The sequence below is a fragment of the Panthera uncia genome, assembly GCF_023721935.1.
Source record: "Panthera uncia isolate 11264 chromosome B3 unlocalized genomic scaffold, Puncia_PCG_1.0 HiC_scaffold_1, whole genome shotgun sequence".
Classification (NCBI taxonomy): Eukaryota; Metazoa; Chordata; class Mammalia; order Carnivora; family Felidae; genus Panthera; species Panthera uncia.
The window spans coordinates 84960378-84982538 of NW_026057582.1; the positions used below are offsets into that span (position 1 = coordinate 84960378).

General features: G+C 37.8%; 1 protein-coding gene across 3 annotated transcripts in view; it reads right to left on the reverse strand.

Moving 5' to 3' along the window:
* The window catches only part of TTBK2 (tau tubulin kinase 2), a 170097-nt gene that overhangs the window by 76110 nt on the left and 71826 nt on the right, over positions 1-22161 (reverse strand). For all 3 annotated transcript variants that reach the window (XM_049613463.1, XM_049613462.1, XM_049613464.1), the window contains 3 exons: positions 15635-15708; positions 9253-9393; positions 7672-7776 (listed from right to left, as the gene is read on the reverse strand). In XM_049613463.1, the coding sequence (XP_049469420.1) occupies positions 7672-7776; positions 9253-9393; positions 15635-15708 (320 nt within the window). The remainder of the gene's footprint in view (positions 1-7671; positions 7777-9252; positions 9394-15634; positions 15709-22161) is intronic.

A 22161-nucleotide genomic window follows, 5' to 3' on the forward strand; every position in this document is an offset into this window, starting at 1 on the left:
TTCTTCCTGGAATTTCTTTTGAGGAGAATTCTTCCGTTTCACCATTTTGGCTAGTTTTCTGTCCCTTATGTATTTTAAAAGCTGTTATGTGCCCTGCTCCTGCAAGCACTACTATATTAAAGAGGGGTCATACATTGTCCAGGGCGTGGCCCTTCAGGAGATGTTTTTGGGAGAGTATTACTTGCTGTCTGTTGTTGTGACTTGGGTTACTTTGTCTGCCTACTTGTGGTGATGCTTTGGACCTTCCACCAGGTGTGCTTTGATTTGTTGAAGTAGCCCTGGAAAGGAAAACAAACAGACAAACAGAAAACAAAAACACACAAACACACAAACAAAAAAAGACAAACAAAAAAACAGAAACACCAGCTACAAGTAAACCACAGGGTGGAGGCAGTGCTGATGAAAGAGGCCTTATTCCGTACAAAGAAATGATGGGAGGCGGGGGAAGGGAAGAAAGAATAAAAATTCACCAGAGAAACTATATGGCTTAATCCAGAGAGAGAGAAAGGAAAATAAAGAAGGAGGTGGGGAAAAAGAAAAAGAAAAGAAAGTTACCCAGACAGATAAACTATATGGCTTAATCCAGAGAGAGAGAAAGGAAAATTAAGAAGAAGGCAGGGAAAAATGAAAGAAGGTAAATTTGTTCAGAGAGAAACAATACAGCTTAATTCAAGACAGAGAAGGGAGAATAAAGGAGGAGGTGTGGAACAGGTATCAAGAGAATGGGTTAAATATGTCTGCTGAAACAAACCAACAACCAGAGTAACCAGACTAGAGGGAAGAGATAAGAAAGAGAAAAGGAAGGAACAATGTATCTACATACATTAAACCAGGCAATGCAGCAGGGCAGGTCTGGAGGAGGGGCTGTCTGGTTCCTCAGCGTCTACCCTGCCCCAGTAGATATGCAGTTACCCGGCACGGAGGGGCGTGGTTTGGTGTAGGCTGGTCTCGCCTCCACTGTGGGTCCTGCTGTCTGATCCCTGAGGCCTCACCTTGGTGGTTTAAGGAGAAAAATGGGGACCCCCCCCCAGTCTCTCCTCCACAGACCCGGTGTCCTAAACCACTCTGTTTCGGCCATCCTCACTGTGCCACGGGTGTAAATGAAGCAGTTTGTCTCGCTTCCCCAACTCCTATGCCTGGCACTTGGCTGGGATTCAAATTCTTGCTCCCCGGGTTCCGGTACAAGGGAAGCGCCTCTCTGCGCCACCCGATATGTGGTCCCTGGCTGGCGGGAACAAGCAGGCTTTGTCCTGTCCCACAGCACTCCAGGGAGGGGATTGCTTTCTCCTACTGTGGACTGCATCCCTGACCTAGCCACTGAGCCCGGGGCTGGCTCCCCCTTTCCTCAGGTACGCCATTCCGGCCAGCCAGCCCCAGTCTGGAGCAAGCCCCACAGTTAGAGATTTGATCTTTCTCCGTCCTGGTCTGAGATTTTTCTCTTGTCCAGATACAGTCCTATACTTCCCTAGCCACTCTTTCTCTTCCTTTTGTCTCTCTGCAGAAGCAGATCCCTGCCCTCCATTCATTTTATCTCTCCCAGTTCGCAATCACGCATCTATGGCCAGTCAGGTTGTTCCAGGGGATTCCTGGGAATATGACTGTTTCTTTTCCTCCCAGACTCTTAGGATTCAAAGTCCTTTGGCTTCAACACTTCTTTGTCTGGGAGAAGAGGGAAATTCGGATCCTCCTACTACTTCGTGATGTTGGCCCCTCCCTCCTCATTCCACTTTTTAAAACTGCCATTTATTTTTAAATATTGGGAGCAAATGATTTTTTTTTTTTTTTTTAGTCCATTGTCTTCTGGGTGTTGGCCTTATTGAAATAAATTCCTTTCTTGTTTCACCACCACTCTCTGCCTTTGGATTTTTCTCAACAGCCAGTAACTGAATCTTACTTGTTTGGGACCCCTAGAGCCAGGTGCTCTTTTAACTCTGAGCCCCAGCTACAACCCCACTCCTAATCAAATGATTCTTAAATTTATATTATCTCCAATCCTGATTTCTCCTTTAAGGTATATATTACTATATCATATCACCTTCTTGTTATTTCCATCTGAAATCCAAGAGGCATCTCAAACTTAACTTCTAGAAAACAGAATACCAAATCCACTCTTCATCCTTCTTCCCCATTATGTTATTGGTATGATCATTCATTCAGGACTAAATTTAGTAATCAACCTTGACCCTTCTTTTTCCTTGACATCCCAACATCAACAAATCCAAAACAAAGTTTTGTTAAGTCCATTTTTAAAATATATCCTAAGGGCACCTGGATGGCTCAGTCAGTTGAGTATATCCAACTCTTGATTTGTGTGTCTGTCTCTTGATTTTGGGTCAGGTCATGATCTCATGGACATGGGACATGAGACAGAGCCTCTTTGGGCTCTGTGCTGGGCATGGAGCCTGCTTAAGATTCTCTTTCTCTCTCCCTCTCTCTCTGCCTCTCCCCTGCTTGCACTTTCTCTCAAAAAAACAAAACAAAACAAAACAAAACAAAACAAAACAAAACCTATATCCTAAATATGACCATTTCTCACCACTTTCATTATAGCACCCTAATGCCCTAGGTCCCAGTCACCATCAATGATCAGTGGACCATGGCATTAGCCTTCTAACTTATAACTTTCTGATCTCTTCTTCACAGCCAGAGTGACTTTATAAAAAAACAAAAAACACATGTTCTAAAAATTGAAAAATGATTATTTAGAACAGAAATGGGAGGGGTGCCTGGGTGGCTCAGTTGGTTAAGTATCTGATTCTTTTTTTTTTTTTTTTTTTTTTTTTTTATTTTTGGGACAGAGAGAGACAGAGCATGAACAGGGGAGGGGCAGAGAGAGAGGGAGACACAGAATCGGAAACAGGCTCCAGGCTCCGAGCCATCAGCCCAGAGCCTGACGCGGGGCTCGAACTCACGGACCGCGAGATCGTGACCTGGCTGAAGTCGGACGCTTAACTGACTGCGCCACCCAGGCGCCCCAAGTATCTGATTCTTGATTTCAACTCAGGTCTCAATCTTGGGGTCGTGAGTTTGAGCCCTGCATAGGGCTCCACATGGGTGTGGAGCCTACTTAAAAAACAAAAAATTAGGGGTGCCTAGGTGGCTCAGTTGGTTAAGCATCCAATGTCAGCTTGGGTCATCATCTCACAGTTCGTGGGTTCGAGCCCTGCATCTGGCTCTGTGCTGACAGCTCAGAGCCTGGAGCCTGTTTTAGATTCTGTGTCTCCCTCTATCTCTGCCCCTCCCCATTCGCACTCTGTATCTCTCTATCTCTCAAAAATAAGTAAACATTAAAAAAATTTTTTAATTTAAAAAAATAGAATAGGGATGGGATTCTAAAAATATATTCAAGATCAATAAACTGTATAGAACCTAAGTTCTTTCCTGCATGCATACTAATTAACACAGGAATACTGATAAAACTGAAGACAGTCTCCTTACAATTTCTAGGCATTGAAATTCTCCTATGGCTATGTTTTAAATATAATCTACCACTAAATATAATTCCACTATGTAGTTACCTTATTGACAGATCATGTACCAGAGTATGCAATAACCCTGCTCAAAATTTTCCCAAGGCTTCCTATCGTGTTTGGAATAAAATCCATCTCTTTGCAAAATCATACACAATCCAGGGCCAACCAACCTCTTAAACCTCGTCTCTCTCCACTTAACCCCTCATCATGCTACACTATGTTGTGCTATAGCTCCAGTGGCCTCCCTGCTTTTCCTTGAACACACCAAACTTACTCTGCCTCAGGGCTTTTGAACTTGCTGTTCCCTTTGCCTGTAACTCCCTTTCCAGATTATTCACATGGCAATTCACATTGTTCTCATACTTCATTCAATTCTAAACTCAATACCTCCTCAGAAAAGTCTTTTTTTAAAAAATATTTTTATATATATGTATTTTTAATGTTTATTTTTGAGAGAGAGAGAAAGAACATGCACACGTGCAAGTGTGAACAGGGGAGGGGCAGAGAGAGTGGAGGACAGAGGATCCAAAGCAGGATCCAAAGCAGGCTCCACGCTGACAGCAAAGAGCCCAAAGAGGAGCTCGAACTCAATGAACTATGAGATAATGACCTGAACGGAAGTCTGACACTTAACCGACTATGCCACCCAGGTGCCCCAAGAAGTCTTTAACTAATACGTCCAAAATAGTCTCCTATCCTCACTGCCCATCACTCTCTATGTCAATATACTGCTTTGTGTTTATTTACAGCATATACTACTACCTAAAATTACGTATATGTTTATCTGTCTTCTCCACTAAAATATAACCTCTATAAGAGCCAAATTTTGGTCTGCTTGTTCACCACTACAGTCCCAGCACCTAGATCCATGCCTCACACGCATTATGTGCTCATTAAATATCTGTTATGTGTGTGAATAAACAATAACCTGGTAATAGTTTAAAAACTAAAAAAAAAAAAAAAAAGACATCTGGAAAAGAAATGGGATTACAGAAATATATTGAAATCTAGTAAGCTACAAAGAACCTAAATTCTTTACCTGCTTTGCTATCTATTAATGCAAGACCTTCATTAAACTCAAAAAGATTCTTCATAATTTCTAGGCAGGTAAATTCTCATGTGCCTATATTTTAAATATAATTTACATTTATGTATACAATTCTAGAAGCATATACTTAGTGTAGCAAATGTATTCAAAATTAGCATTTCAACTTGTATACGGCTAATTTGCTAGAAATGAAAATCACAATCAGTACCATGTTAAAACAAAACTAAAGGTAAAGAGGAGATATTAGAAGAACTGAACTGTAAGGATGACATTATAAGGAGTTCCACTTATGATAGGAAAAGATAAGATAAGTAGGCAAGAGGGAAAGATTAGGACCTGAAGTCCCTGGGTGGGGAAAAATGCATATTTGGAACAATTCTAGGAGTGTCTGATCACAGCAAACCCCCTCACCAGTAAGGTTCCACTTAAGAATGTAACAGACACCATCTACTCCCCCCCCAGGTTTCCCTTAGGAATCTGACAAAAGACCTAACTATCACCAATAGCCACCCCTCATACAATAGAATAGAGACAATCAGAAATGGACCACCCAGCACCTAGAACTATCAAGCCAATAAGGGTGGGACCTGAGAGGGAACAGGGGGAAGGGGAAAGCTAACCAAAACCTTATAAAACAAGGACCCTTGCCAATAGTCGGCTGGCATTCACTTTCAAATGGTCCCTTTCTGTAAAGAGAGCTTTCATACTACTCTTACTTTCTAATCTTATACTCTAATAACCTTTTGCCTGCTGGTCACTTTGTGTCCTCCTCTTCATTCTTCAAAGTGGTGAGACAACAAATCCAGGTATTGAGGTAAATAAAAAATCCTGCAACACACTGACCTGATTCCCAGTAAAACTGGTGAAAATTATTTTAAAAACAGCTAAATCTTCTGAAAATGGTCCTTAGAGCAAATAATGAATGAAGAAACATCTATTCAAGAAAACTGAAAATTAAGTAAAAAAGGCTAGAGTCTACAGTACTTGCACCAAAACCACTCCTTCCCTCCCCTCTTCCAGAGCAGAGAGGGTGGTTCCACTCTAGACTATTGCAACCAACGACACCAGACTCCATCCTTTCTCAGTTCCCAGCCAGAGGGCTTTCTTCCCATAGGAGCAGGACTTCAGCATTTCTCAGCTTCTTCCAGCTGTCTGTTGCTGAGGAAGCTAATCCAGGTTAAGTGTGGACAGAGAAGTACAGTTCCTTTCTTGCACCCAGCTTCCACTCATGGAATGGAGGCTCTACCTTGGGTAGGAATGTGTTGCGAATACTGGGGGCCCAACAGCCCTCTCCTGGCTCAGGAAGCAGTGCTTCCATGGCAGGAGAGACAGAGATCTCAGCCTACTGCCCCCATCTCAACCCTAGGGCTCAGCTCCTAAAAAATAACGATGTTACTCAGAAGCTCAGCATAGTCCTCACCCCCAACTCTAGAGCCCTGGCTCAGAGATTTTGCCTGGGGGTGAGCGGCTAAGAGAAAAATTACCAGGTGTACTCACAACTGCAAAGAAATGATCTTTCCTTCCCCCCCCCCTTCTGAAACCAGCCAGGGCGCACCCGGTCGCAGTCTGACATAAAGGCGGGAACCAATCAAGTTCTGCTGAATGGTTTGAAATAAAGGCGGGAACCAATCAAGTTCTGCTGAGCGTTCAAATTTAAATGTCAACCTATAACAGCTCTGTAACCTCAAAAAAATCCCTAACTTGTTTGTGCCTGTCTATAAAAGAAGCTGTAAGATCCTTGCTCGGGGCCTTTTGCGTCACCGGCAAAGAGTGCGCGGAGCACCGGGTTCGAACCTGCAATAAACGACCCTTGCCGCTTGGCTTTGACTCTGGACTCTGGTGGTTTGTTTTCGGGCGGTCTCTCGAATCGGGGCATATCAGGGGCAGGAGAAAGGCATGAAAAAAATACCTCTTCCCAAAGGAACTTATTTCATTTGCAACAGTGAAGTTTAAACTGAAGACATTTCTCAAAAATACTGAAGGTTGTGGTGTAGAAAAATGGGAAGAGATTCATGGATCTAATGAAGATAGAGCCTAGGCTACAGGCTGGCCAAGTGAGAAAGAACCAGGGGAATGAGACATCTGGGAGGAGGACTCCTGGGCTCAGACAAATACAAATTCTGACCTCAGAAACTATTCCATTTTAGGAGCCACAATTTGATTAGATTCCTTTGTGGAGGAATTTATGCCCCAGGGCACTATTATAAACAATAGAGCAATCAGCCAGCAATTAGTGGAGCTTAAAAACTGGGTGTGGTCAGAGAAAGTATAGAAGACAGCCCTACCAATACCACTGTCATTCCAGGGTGACTGTAGGCAGAATGACCCAGAACAACAACAGACTTAATACTGAGTGTTGGGAAAAAGGGGTTGGGGGGTGGCGGCAGGGAGAACAGCCTTCACTAAAACAAATCCAGTCGTTCACTCAACAAATAAACAAGCAAAATAACAATAACAAGCCTTAGAAAGGAGGACCAGTCAGTATCTGAAACTACTAGAAGATATTATCTAAAATGTTCAGTTTCCAACAACAAAGAAAAAAAAATGTAAGAAATCAAAGAAACAGGAAAGTATAACCCATACATGGGAAAACAGGCAATAGAAACTGCCTCTGACAGTGAGTAGATGCTGGACTTAAAAGATTTTAAAACAGCCATTATAAATACATGCACAGAACCAAAGCAAAGTAAGGAAAGTATGACAACAACATCGTATCAAACAGAGAATATCAATAAAGACAATTTTTTTTTAAAAGAACCAAATGTAAATTCTGGATATGAAATGTACAATAACAAAAACAGAAGAACTGTAGGATATAGAAAGAGCCTCAGATTGCAAAAAAGGCCCCTGATCCTAAAGGGCCAACATGTGTTCTTACTACAAATCCATTCTAAACCTGTGTCTCATGTACTTTTTAAGTTTTTTTTTTTTAATTTTTAAAATGTTTTTAATGTACTTTTTTTAAAGCCACAACTTTCAGTAATAAAATTAATTACCTCTATCCTATATTTAATGATAAATTCTATATACTACTTTTTGAATGACATCCATTCTATATATAATTTGTATTTCTTTTTTTTTTTTAAAAAAGTGGTACTATAAATAATAGGTTAATTCTTAAATATTTAATAATAATATGAAAAATCTTACTGGTCTGACGTCACCACAGGAATTGGTAAATTGTCGAGCCAAGCCAAAATCAAGCATGTAACATTTCCTACATGTACTAGGAAAGCGACCCATGGCGAAGTTTGACTAGAAAAGCAGAGAAGGAAATATATTCTTATAAAACTTATATTTACATCTTATCCTTCCTATACTTTAACTCTTCAATTTAACCTCTATATAATACATACGTCCCAAATATACTATTCCAATCAATGATTTTTGCTGGATATTAATACACAATCTCATTGTGGATTTTATGAGTGCCCAGGATCAGGTAACTTTGAGCAACAAAGAATCTAACTGACAGTATAAAGTTACATACAACACAATACTGACTTAAGTGGAACTCTAAATTCCTTGAAATTCTAATCTAAGTCAGTGCTTTAAAGACAGTCCAATTCTTCCTTTTTAACATGGGAAGAACCAGGAGTGAGCAAATTTTAATACATGGCGAGGAATTTAAATGAATTTCCTATAAGCATCATAACGCTGAATTTCACTAAGTACAAAATTAAAATTCAATTTAAGGAAACATTTCAAAACAGACTTAAGGAAAATAAACTTTGCATTCTTTCCTTAAAAAAGTAAATGTAATGTTAAATAAGCACAGACTTGCAAAGATGGTATGCAAAAAGGGAATTTATAAAGGAAAAAGCAAAATTGCTACAGAATTGTTAGCTTTTATTTTAAAAGACTGTTCCATTTAAGGAGCATTCAGTCACCATGATTCTCAAGTAGTGACATTTAGCTTCGCACAGAAATAAGAGGAGAAGAAATCTACATTACGTTAAGCCTGACACTACTAATGTTAATTTTAGTTGGCATTTTCATGTAAACCATTTAATTTTAGAAATCATGTAGCAACAGAAGGGTGTAATTTTCAACTGCACTAACCAACACATGGTATATTTATAGTAAATACAGTATACCAGAAATGGATCATTTCCCCTTGTGAGTAATAAAAAAAAAAAAAAAAAACCAAGAAGGAAAAATAAAAGCATATTTCAGTTATGGAAGTGACAATTTCTAAGAAAAACAGAATTGAAAAAAATACTATATATTGCCACTGCAGCACTCAGAAAAAAAATAATAAGGTCCTTCACAACTGATGGTTTCTTGTAAGTACAATTTGTCACTTGAGAAATAGTTCAAAGAACACAATGTCAATATCTAAAAGCGACATATGTATATATTTTTAGACAGTATCAGGAAAAAAAAATCTAAAGACTAACTACCAATTGAGGTGTAAGGTTAAGTAACTAGGAATGTCCGCACACGTAATAATAGTCAAGCATTAATAATTTTTAATTTGGCTGCAAGCAACATTTTCATTGTATGAGAAAAGCTCTTGAATTTAAGTGGTAGTGTGTAATTATAACTTTAAAAAAAAAATTAAGAGGCAAGTTACATTTTGCTTCTAGTTAAAGAAATTAAAATATTACCTTGTGTTTAATAATAGAAAGCAAACACAGAAAGCTACAATTATAATTTATTGTGTCCCATCATCAGATGAAGAGTACAAAGCAAACTCAGTCTATGCTCTGACTTGAAAAGGTCCCTTACTGGTTTGATGTCTCGGTGCAAGAATCCCACGGAATGGATGCTCTCAATAGACTCCAGAATCTGTCTCCCCAGCCTAAGAGTAGTGCTAATGGTGAATGTGCCCCGGGACTGGCTACGGCGTAGATCTGCCAGATTCCGACCCTGTGAAAACCAAATCAACAATGTCAAATATGGTACTATGTTGTAAGAGAAGACTGGGGAGTTATTCATTTACTATTAAAAATGTTTTGACAGAAAGAGCAAGGATTTTACCCAAATCGCGACCCTCTCATTCAAAAGAAGAGATTCTAATGAACACAAGGGAAGGGAAGCAAAAATAATATAAAAACAGGGAGGGGGACAAAACATAAGAGACTCTTAAATATGGAGAACAAACAGAGGGTTACTGGAGGGGTTTTGGGGGGGGTGGGCTAAACAGGTAAGAGGCATTAAGGAATCTACTCCTGAAACCATTGTTGCACTATATGCTAATTAACTTGGATGTAAATTTAAAAAATTTTTAAAAATAAAAAAAGAGAAGAGATTCCATTAAAATACATGAATGTTTCAGACAAATTTAAGAATAACCAGAAGTTTTTGAACATACTGTGTCTTTGAGTCATCGTTGTGTTTCCACTTGTCTTTCATGCCATAACAAAATGTAGTCTAAATATACAAAATACATGTACCAGAACAGTAATTCTTCATTACATATTCCTATACAAACATATTCCTATACAAACTACTTGATTTTTCTGTGTCACGGTTTCCTTATAAAATGAAGAGAATTAAACAAGATACATGTAAAGTGTTTAGAATACTGCCTGGCACACAGTAGGTACTCAGTAAATGCTAATTACTGTTATTATGAACAAAAATAACATGAAGCAAACACTCAATAATTTATAGCAATAAATAAAAGCAGTGAATGTATCTAGCCTGTGCCAGATGTGTTACATTCCTGATTGCATTTTACAGCCACCTAAAATAGGTGTAACAGGTGAAGAAAATGAGGCTCAGAAAGTTTAAACAATGTTAACCTATTAAGATAAAGTTGTTTTTCAAATCTAAACCTGTTTGAATTCAAAGTTGTGGGTTTTTTTTTTTTTTCACTTCATAGTACTGCTCCACCCACAAAGTTCTCTGTTGCCTAGGTAACAAACCAGTAATTTGATGAGAAGAGTAGGGCTACAGTTGCTATAGTTCTACCACCTAAAGAATGGAAACTGGCTCCTTCATCACGAGGGAATTTAAACATCCCAATCTCTCTATTCTCAAAACTTTGTAGTATATGCTTGGGATTAATACCACTAATACCATCACTTCCTCTAAAGACAGTTGATTCACTTTTGAAAAAGTAATAAATTCTTAAATTACTTGAGTACCATTTAAAATAAAATAGTAGGAGTGCCTGGCTGGCTCAGTCAGTAGAACATGCGACTCTTGATCTCAGAGTCATGAGTTCAAGACCCACACTGGGGATAGAGTTTACCTAATAAAAAAATTTTTTTTAATAAAAAAAAAATACTAAATAGCACTTAAGTAATAAAAGAATTGAAAAATTACAGGAAAGTCAGGAGTCTTTCACACTTCATATCTTCTTTAAAAATGCAGTTTTCTCATAACATAAATTGGTAGTTATCTTTATTATTATTTTTTAAATGTTAGGTGAATTTATTGTTCTCTACATCTCAGCAAATGTAAAATAAGTGGCAATCTAGAACAATGAGTTTTACAATCCATGAGAATACCTAATAAATTTTATTAGCACTCCAACAATATTTTCTCAAAAATCAGTATTTTGATCTCCAAAAATATACCTAAGAAATATTGGAACTTCATTTGTAAACAACTTGTACAGTTATAAAAGCTTTTGAAAGAAAATAAATTAATTCAGTTTATGGTATTAGCAATGATTCTAACATTTCAAATCTTTTAAAATGTAAATCTAAGGGGCACGTGGGTGGCTCAGTCAGTTGAGCATGTGACTTCAGGTTAGGTCATGATCTCCTGGTTCGAGCTCCACATCGGGCTCTTGGCTGTCAGTGCAGAGCCTGCTTCAGATTCTCTGTCCCCCTCTCTCTGCCCCTCTCCTGCTTGTGCATGCTTGTCTGCCCTCTGTCTCAAAAATAAACAATAAATAAATAAATACATACATACATACATACATACATACAAACCTAAAATATCAATTAACAAAATCAAAAAAACTAAAACATAAGGCTAGCAAGAGTATGGAGGAAAGTTATTAACATGGTATATACGCAGGTTTTATCTACCAAATTATACTTCAGAGTATAAACTAAAACTGGTTATTACCTGTTTGTTTTTTTTAAGTTTATTTATTTGTTTTGACAGAGAGAGCGAGCACGCACTGGCAAGAGCAGGGGAGGGGCAGAGAGAGAGGCAAAGAGGGAATCCCAAACAGGCTCCATGGTGTCAGTGCAGAGCCAGACATAGGGCTGGATCTCACCCACCATGAGATCATGACCTGAGTTGAATCAAGAGTCAGGCACTTAACCAACTAAGCCACCCAGGCACCCCGGTTATTATGTTATAGAGAAAAACTGAAAATAATCTATATGTTTATCAATAAATGAAAGGTTTAATACACTGTGGGAAATTCATCTTATTGACCGGTATGCAGCACTAAAAAACAATGAATCTTGGGGCACCTGGGTGGCTTAGTCATTAAGCATCTGACTTCAGCTCAGGTCATGATCTCACGATTCATGAGTTTAAGAATCAAGTATTCTTTTCTTCTATTTACTGCCTTTCTTGTATAAAATGTATCTCAGGTAACCTAATAATTGGTGGAGTGCTATCTATCTATCTATCTATCTATTTATTTATTTTAAAGTAATTTCTACACCCAGTGTGGGACTCGAACTTACAACCCCGAGATCAAGAGTCGCATGTTCTACCAACTGAGCCAGCCAAGCACACCTGGTGGAGTGCTTTTTGAAGAATTCCAGTTAATAAACTAAGAAAAATAGAATTAGAATAGTACATTTGCAATCTCACTAAAGTAATGCATCTAGGCAATGATTACTAATGGGTTTTTAAAACATAGGAGAAAAACCACTGGGAACTTTAAAAAGGATGCATCAGGCTGACAGTCCCCGAATCTCACCAATCAATCCTAACGTTACTAAAAACAGACAACCCAGACATTGCCTACTGATGTGATGCAACAGGAAGCATACCACTCACCTCTCAAGTACTGTGGCCAAATAAAACAAAACTGGAATCTTATCTAATCACCAGGTTATAGAAAATACAGGGGATAGAAGAACATGTTAAATAAGGAGGGGACAATCAGCAAATTCCAGAACATGACAACTTAATAACAAATGATTCCACTTTTATCAATGACAATCAAAACAACAAAAACTGTAAGAAAAAAAGAAAGTGAATCTATAGAGTAAAAGAGGCTTAAGAATTATATCTACCAAATGCAATGTGTGGAACTCTGTCTGGAACCAGATTCAAGTAAACCAAATATAAAAAATAAAAGAGATACAATCAAGGAAATCTGAAGATTGTCTTGATATTTGACACTATTATGAAGGAACTATTGTGTTTTATCATTAAGAGGAGAAAAAAGGAATCTCCGACTCTTAGAATACATATGTATATATTTCCACATAAAATATTCCTTCAGTTTGCTTTGAAATAATCTGGGAAGGGAGAGGAGAGGGAGAACACACCAGCAACAAGACTGGCCATATACTGATAATTACCAAAGCTGGGTGATGAGTACATGGGTATTCATTATACTATTCTATTTTCATGTATGTTTAGTTTCTTTCATAATAAAAAAATACATTTTTAAAACTATGGCAGTTCTGGTGTCAGGCAATCTAGATCTACATCTGTAGTGGTTACAAAATTAAAAGTACTTCTTGGCTTTCCCTAGGTGATATGGTTTTCACAAAATATCACTCCTTGGCTATAAAAAAGATGGCTCTGGAAAGCCTCAATGGTGAAAGGAAATTCCACGAGAACTGTCTCAGGTCTTGCTGGTAGAAATGAGAAAAGAAATAAGTACAACTTCTTGATCCTATAAGATTTTAAGACCCACTCTGGGGTGCCTGAGTCGCTCAGTCAGTTAAGGGTCTGACTCTTGATTTCAGCTCAGGTCATGATCTTATGGCTCGTGAGTTTGAGCCCTGTCTCAGGCTCTACACTGGTAGCGCAGAGCCTGCTTGGGATTCCCGATCTCCCTCTGTCTCTGTTCTTCCCCACTCTCTCTCAAAAAATAAACAAACAGGGGCACCTGGGTGGCTCAGTAGGTTAAGCTCCGACTTCGGCTTAGGTCATGATCTCATGGTTTGTGAGTTCAAGCCCCATGTCAGGCTCTATGCTGACAGCTCAGAGCCTGGAGCCTGCTTCGGATTCTGTATCTCCTTCTCTCTCTGCCCCTCCCCAACTTGTGCTCTGTCTCTCTATGACTCTCAAAAAATAAATAAATGTAAAAAAAAAAAATTTTTTTTAAATAAACATTTAAAAAAAGACCCATTTTAGTGGTAATTAGCTATAATTTCTACAATAGACATAGGATTATTCCTTGAAATTTTTAAGGCAGATATTATATAATTGAATCACCAAGAGGAAAAGAGTACTTAAGAATTAATGAACTTAGGGTTTTTAGAAGAAATTAAAAGTGCCAGTGAAAAGCTGAGTATGTAAATTTTATCACAATGTACATGGGGAAACTTTGTAATTATCTTCAATGTGTCAACTAAGAGAGAATACCCTCTAGTAAGCACACCAGCGTGAGCCCAAATCAAGTCAATCAACTACGCAGAATGGGGGGGGGTGGCTAATGGTAGATTAATTTTATTATGACAGGAAAAAATACAGCATGAAGTCAAATAGAAAGGTTTTTAGGTGAGTCCATAAGAGCTTGCCAAAGGCCAAAGGCCATTGTTATCTGATATACAACAATCTCCTTAGTTTTCCCAGACTAAGAGCCCTCCCATTTCCAGAAAGTGAGATTTAAATGACTGCAAATAAAATAAAAACAAGCTCAAGTAACATAAAAATGAGTATGTGTTAAGACTCAGACAGATTCTACAGACTGAGAAAGCTTCTATCCATATTCTCTAGTCAGTAGTAACCTAAAAACAAAATGAAGAGTTTTCTCTAATTGTGCCAAGAATACTGGCCTCAGGCTTCCACAAAAGCCTAACACCCAACAAGTTAGTCAGTCCCCAGGGAAGTCACAGACCTCTTTGAGCTTCAGTCCCTTAACTTGCAAAATGGGGATAACCTCCTTATCCTCTCCATGGGGATATGGTGAGGATCAAATAAGATGTATAATAAATCCAGAAGAAAACTATACAATATCATACCAAAAAGTTACATTATTAATGACCAAAGTGAGAGAAGGAGGGTCTACACTAATGACCTCAAAAGTTACAAGGATAACTGCTTCAAGAAATAAAACAATGCTGGCTCAAGAGACAGTGAATCACACGACTCAAAGACTCTATGGCTATAACTTACAGAGACAATATCTTTAGATCTAACTCGAATGCTGAAGGATAGTTGAGGGAAACAGGAAAAGCATTCTGATGAGAAGAGAAAGCATTCAGGCTAGGATATATGTCTGAAATCACTGTTATACAGTTAAATTCAAAGAAAACAAAAGAACCCAATGTCCAAAGAAAGTTTCGCAAAAGACAAAAGGAAACTCTGATAACTCTTAAGTTAGGCAGTAAGATAAACCACAGCTTTTACACTTTGAGAGTGACTACAGATCAGAGGTGTGTGTGTGTATGTGTATATGTGTATGTGTTCAGGGGCAGACGCAGTTGTCAGAGAGAATGGGATGGTTTCCCTCTTCTCCCTGCTGTGGTCATTACTCCAAAATTCCATTTCTGAGTTTCTTTCCTCTCCTGCCCAGCCCAATTCCACTCTCCGTCTAAAGGATAGGGATCAGACCTATGTTAATGAATGATAAAAGAAAAAGGAATGCATTTCTCCTCTGTATCAACTAATGCTTCAATTTTCAAGGAAAGTTACTACGTGAGCACATAAATTAAAAACTAGAGTCCTAATGGTAATAAAGACAGGAAGGGGAAGGGACAGGGACAGAGCAAGACTCACATTATATCCAGCAATCCATGTAGGGATTGAAAAACTTTGCAATGATGACAATCAATGAAGATATGGATCAACTAAAACAGTTGACAAGAACAACCCTTTCGTCTTTGGGAAAATCTATATCAAATCTGTTTAAATAAAATTCCATCCAAAAAAAAAAAAAATTCCATCTGCATAGTATAAAACATTCTGAGATGATGATACCAAGAATTTTGTTTTATCCATAACAAGTAAAATTAGGTACCTTGATCAAAACTGAAATATTTTAAGATACATTTTCAAAGTAACCTACCTGCAACTGCATGACCACATAGTTGAATCGATCATTCCTCCCACAGCCAATAAATCTACAAACATGGTCTTTCCCTGGATAAAAGAAAGAAAAGAAAAACACAAAACAGTGGAAAAGGTTATACTATGGTTTCTCTTCTAAAAAATTAATAATTTGTTTTTCTGTATAGTATTTTATAATTGAATACAATGGACCTGTCTTAAGAACCTTAATAATAGGAAATCTGTATTATTCAGATTTTCTACCTACCTCTCCTGGACTCTACACTGTTCCTTGTGTAGTCAAATAAATGTTTATTGAATGAATAAATTTACTGGATGAATAAATGAATGAATGAGGAAATAAATGAATGATAATTTATTTAGGAAGTAAAGAATTAAAGGGTCATTTCAGATCAAGTTGCCCAGACATTATACATATGAAAAGAGAGAAGAGCAATACCTAAGAACTCTGTTAGGAATATAAATCCTGAATTTTAGATATGGTCTGCCATTGACCAATATATGACTTCAGTCACTTAATCACTTAATCTTTCTGGACCTCATTAATTTGCATTAGTTCAGTAGCTTTCAACCTGAGTTCCATCTGTGAAACCCAAGGAGGTGCTGACTAGGGTACGGAGGAAAGCAAAGGTGGAGCAGGCAGAAATCTAGGGTTCTGCCCTGATCCAATAAAAGCAAACAAAGGTCTTTTAAAAAGGATCAAGACTGGTAGGCTCCAAGGCTACTGGAGTACAGTGAATGAATGGAGAACAGCATGAGAAGACGCTTGAGAAGCAGGAGGCATGAGACCACGAAACGCCTTAGACTCCATGATAAGGAAAGTGAAAGACATTTATAAGTCGGTGTTTACCAGCCCAGGCTGCTTATCAAAATCATCTTGGGAAGATTTTTAAAGATTCCTAAACTCTATACTGATTCATAATCGATGGAGGAAGATACAGTATAGGAGCTTTTCAAAAGTTCTCTAAATGATCCAAAAGCAGATGGGCCATGGATGGACATATAAAATCTACTGCTGGGTAAGGAGAAGCATATAAAAGATTTTAAGGGGTGGCTGGATGGTTCAGTCGGTTGAATGTCCGACTCTTTTTTTTTTTTTTTTTTCAACGTTTTTTTTTTTTTTTTTTTTTTATCTATTTTTGGGACAGAGAGAGACAGAGCATGAACGGGGGAGGGGCAGAGAGAGAGGGAGACACAGAATCGGAAACAGGCTCCAGGCTCCGAGCCATCAGCCCAGAGCCTGACGCGGGGCTCGAACTCACGGACCGCGAGATCGTGACCTGGCTGAAGTCGGACGCTTAACCGACTGCGCCACCCAGGCGCCCCATGAATGTCCGACTCTTGATGTGGGTTCAGGTCATGATCCCACCAGGGTCATGGGAACAGGTCCTGTGTTGGACTCTGCGCTGATTGAGCATGGCGTCTGCTTGGGATTCTTTCTCTCTCTCTCTCCCTCAGCCCCTTTCCCTCACTCACTTGCACGCTCTAAAAATAATAAATAAATAAATAAATAAATAAATAAATAGTAAAAAATTTTAAGATGAGGAAAAACACAAAACATTTTACTTTAGAACACTGCTATGGTGGCAATGAGGAGGATAGGCTACAGAGAGGTTAATTCTAGAGGCAGAAAGGTGATTCTGGGAATAGTTACAATATCCCAAGAGAGAGAATAGGGTTTAAATTATTACAGTAGAGACAGAAAAAATAAGATAAATGTAACAGATACTAATTTTTGACTAAAAATTGGTACAACTATATGATAAATTGTACCAAAATAAGAGAATATATAGTAGGTTGTATAGACTGTAAGGGATATCAGAATATTGAGTATAAGAACAACCTGTTGAATTCAGCAGACAATTGTAATTTCAAGCCTGTTGCTGAGCTATAGAAATACACTGGGGAACCATTAGTTCATGGAAGGTAGATGGAACTACAAACATAGATGGACAGTTGACAAGTTGGAAGAATAAAGAATGATAAAATTAACCTAAGAACAGAATTTTAGAAAATGCAACATTTAGAGCATGGGCAAAAATAAAATGCATGAAGGAAATCAAGTAATAGCCACAGAGGTATGAGGAAACTATGAGAAAGGGGTATTATAGAAATAAAATGAGAAGAGCATGTTAAGGCAGAAGTGGCCAATGGCAAATGCTATAGAAAGACTGAGAAGTGGGGTGCCTGGATGGCTCAGCTGGTTAAGCGTCTGACTTCAGCTCAGGTCACGATCTCATGGTTTGTGGGTTCAAACCCCGTGTCAGGCTCTGTGCTGACAGCTCAGAGTCTGGAGCCTGCTTCAGATTCTGTGTCTCCCTCTCTCTGCCCCTCCCCCACTTGTGCTCTGTCTCTCTTTCTCTCTCTCTCTCTCTCTCTCTCTCTCTCTCAAAAAAATGAATAAACACTAAAAAAAAAAAAAAGAAGAAGAAGAAGAAGAAGAAGAAAGACTGAGAAATACTGGTTAATATAAAAAATTAGGAAGTCACTAGTGAGTGGAAAGGGCGGCAGCCAGCCTTTAATGGATTACAGTGTAAGTGAAGTATGAGACAGCCAGGGCAATCTTTGAAGAAGCTTGCCTGTAAAGTAAGTCACACACCAAGAGCTATAAGGGCAAGACTTGATAGACGGATGAGAAATAGTATCTCAACATTCAAAAAAAAACCTTTCTACTGGCTGACTTAAAACATAAAGACAATCTAGACTTAAGTTAATAATTCAACTTCTTTTGCTTCTGGGTTATCACACTGTTTTCTCATTATCTGTGCTTTTGTTGAAAAGGACTCGAACTAGCAAGAAATGAGTGAAACGGGAGCAGTAACTCCCAGTGTGTACAATGCTGACAATCACTTCACGTGCATGTTACAAATGTTTGCAAAACTGCGTCACCTAGTAAACTGAAGTAGGAATGAAAGGATAAAATAATGGTCAATTAGCAACTTACACTTTCCCTCAGCTTCAAAGGAACAATTAAAATATCATTTAGGAAGTATTTTCTTCTTGTTTCCCATTCTTCAAGATTCCATCTTCCTAGCATATAACATTTAAATGATGGATCTCTATTACAAAGACATCTCAACCATCTAAAACCAGAAGGTCATACTATATTTAACTCTTCTTAGGATGTTCTTTCAAAAATATCCTATTGGTATGTTATATACCAAAATACTATTTATCTCTCAATAGTAAAACCATCCTACTTTTAAAAAGAAAAAAGACAGAAATCAAATAAAGTATAGACTCTACTAGGTAACCAAACTACAAAGTCAGTAGCAAATTTTCTGGGATTCACCCATTTATCTTCATTGCTTTAGGTAAGAGCTTAATGAATTCTTACCTCATACTTTGGAAACAGTGTACTACTGCTCTTCTATTTTAGATATACACAATTAATGAAAATCCTTAATAAAGTTAGTTCAGTAAATATATACAAATTTTTAGAAGCATGGAGAAACTAAAATTTAATTGGAATAGTAATTCTTCACCACCACTTAGAATAGTAAAATAACTACTGTAATATCTAGTACAAACTGAGATATCACTCCATGAGTAGTACAAGGACCATATCTATCTGGTCCCTAGCACAGTACCTGGTAAATAGTGAAATCCCCAATCAGTATCTATAAATAAACAAATTAATAAATAATTATAAATAATAAAACATGCACAATATGCAAGCATATTGTGCCAGGCATTATATTAAGTCCTTTACATGTATTTAATCCTCACAGCTTAAGTATTATTATTTTCCCTATTTTTTAGATGTGAGTTAAGCAAAATAATCTCTAAAAATGAGGGGACTAGGGTAGGTTATACTTGAAGAGAATGTTAGTAATTCAAAATCATTGCTGTGGAGAAAACGAAACATAGACAACCAGCTTGAAAAGCACAGACTATATCAGGTAAAACCTAACACACTGTCATTTAGATAAGAGTCCTAAGTAGAATCTAGATACCAGAACTATAGCAATCTTTATTGTAAGTTAGGCAGTCTACAAAGTCATATATAGTTGGTAAGCAAACAAACGAAAAAAAAGAGTCCTACACTATGCACTATGAGGTCTGATCACGACTCCACATTCACAAAAATAGTTATTCAACTTCATGCACAATGAGAATAGAGGAGAGGCCCAGAAACATTACAGAAACAACTCCAAATCTCTAGGTAAACCATTCTATAAACTTTTAAGAACTCCCAGGATAAAAGACATCTAAATATTCTTTAAGATTTTATTTTTAAGTTATCTCTGCACCCAATGTGGGGCTTGAATTCAAAACTCCAAGATCAAGAGTTGCACAGTCTACCGACTGAGCCATCCAGAAACCCCCATGACATCTAAATAATCTTTTTTTTTTTTTTAAGTTTATTTATTTGGGAGACAGAGACAGTGCAAGTGGGGAAGGGGCAGAGAGAAAGAGGGAGAGAGAATCCCAAGCAGGCTCCGCGCTGCCAGTGCAGAGCCCGTCGTATGGCTCAAACTTCATGGAACCATGAAATTATGACCTGAGCCAAAACCAAGGGTCGGACACTTAACCAACTGAGCAGACAAGGTGCCCTGACATCTATATAATCTTAATGATGCTGTAGAGCAGGACTATCTTGTGTAGGAATGATAACCAAGCCAACCCTCATTTTATTCCTACTTAATTCCCACAGACTCTCATTACTGTACACAAAGGCACCAGAATATAATAGATATATAAACTTAATTTCAGCATCTTCAGGCTATATTATGTTCGTACTCTAGTATGCAGCTCTGCACAGGATACATACTAAACAATGAATAAGTTTTTTATACCTTTATTGAAACATTATTAACATACCACACAATTCATCCATTGTCCATTTCACGTAGGTTAATTTGTGGTCATGTACTATGTAGTATTCCCTTATTATAATCATTTTTATTTCCGTAAGGTCAACAGAAATGTTCCCTCTTTCATTCCTGATTTTAATAATTTGATTCTTCTCTATTTTTCCTTAGTGTTTCTAGCTAAAGGTTTGTTAATACTGTTCATTTTATTCAAAGAACCAATTTTTGGCTTTGTGGATTTCCCCCTTGTTTTTCTTATCTCCACTATAATCTTTATTATTTACTTCCTTCTGCCTGCTTTAGGATTCTTTGTTTTGTTTTCTTTTTTAGGTAAGCTCTATGCCCAACCTGGGGCTTGAACTCATGATCCTGAGATCAAGAGTCACACTACTGACTGAGCCAGCCAGGCTGGCTCTGTCTGCTTTAGGTTTAATTTGCTCTTCCTTCTTTAGTGTCATAAGGTGGAAGGTTAGACAATGTACTAGAGATCTTTCTGGCTTCTTAATTTAGGTGTTTACTGCTATATGTTGCCTTCTAAGCACTACTTAAACTGTACCCCATAACTTTTGGTATCTTGTGATGATTAAGTTTTAATTAAGGAAAACTACAGAAAATCACTTTGGAATCTGAGAAGATAGGGTCATGAATGCCATATACCAGTGGGACAACTTACTATTTTTCTTTGAAGGAGACACAAGACAGATGGAAAGAAATAAAGCAAGCACTAGATTAGAATTAAATCTCAACTCTGCCATTAATAATTATGGAAGCTTAAGTCTCAATTTCCTCAGAACTACTGAGAAAATTAAATGATATAGTATATTTATAAAGCATCATATTGATTAACTATCCAGTGTTCATTCCCCCTTAATAACAGACCCAAATTACCCTTGGGGAATGATCTTTCTTTATCATGTATCTACTGTCTCTATGGGCTTGATCTACTTCCAGGCCCAAGGTTGGACATTAATTGTTCTAAGCCAATCAGAGTAATAGAGAAATTTCTCTTTTATTATAGAGAGGGGAAGAAAACTAAATATTCAAGACTTAAAGCAATCAATGCGTGACATTACTCTGACGAGATTTTTTTTTTATTAAAAAAAAATTTTTTTTTAACATTTATTTATTTTTGCGACAGAGAGAGAGCATGAACAGGGGAGGGTCAGAGAAAGAGGGAGACACAGAATATGAAACAGGCTCCAGGCTCTGAGCTGTCAGCACAGAGCCCGACGCGGGGCTCGAACCCACAGACTGCGAGATCATGACCTGAGCCGAAGTCGGATGCTTAACCGACCGAGCCACCCAGGCACCCGACAAGATTATTTCAGGAATGTTCTAATCAGAGGAAAACTCAATAGTTTCATATGACACTTATGAGAAGAGATGTTATTTTTAAAGAGAAAGAATGGAGCTCCTTTCCAGTTGCTATCAGCAACTATCTCTCAACCATGAAGGAAATAAACATGAGAATTATTTCTACAATATGGAAGAGATAATCACATACAAAACCTGCCAGCCATATGTGAAAGAATGAAAACCAGATGCTATCTTATATCATACACAAAAATCAACTCAAGATAAAGACTTGAATGTAAAACGTGAAACCATAAAACTGATAGAAGAAAACATAGAGGGTAAGCTCCTTGACACTGGTCGTGGCAATGATTTTTTAAATTTGACATCAAAAGCAAAGATGACAAAAGCAAAAATA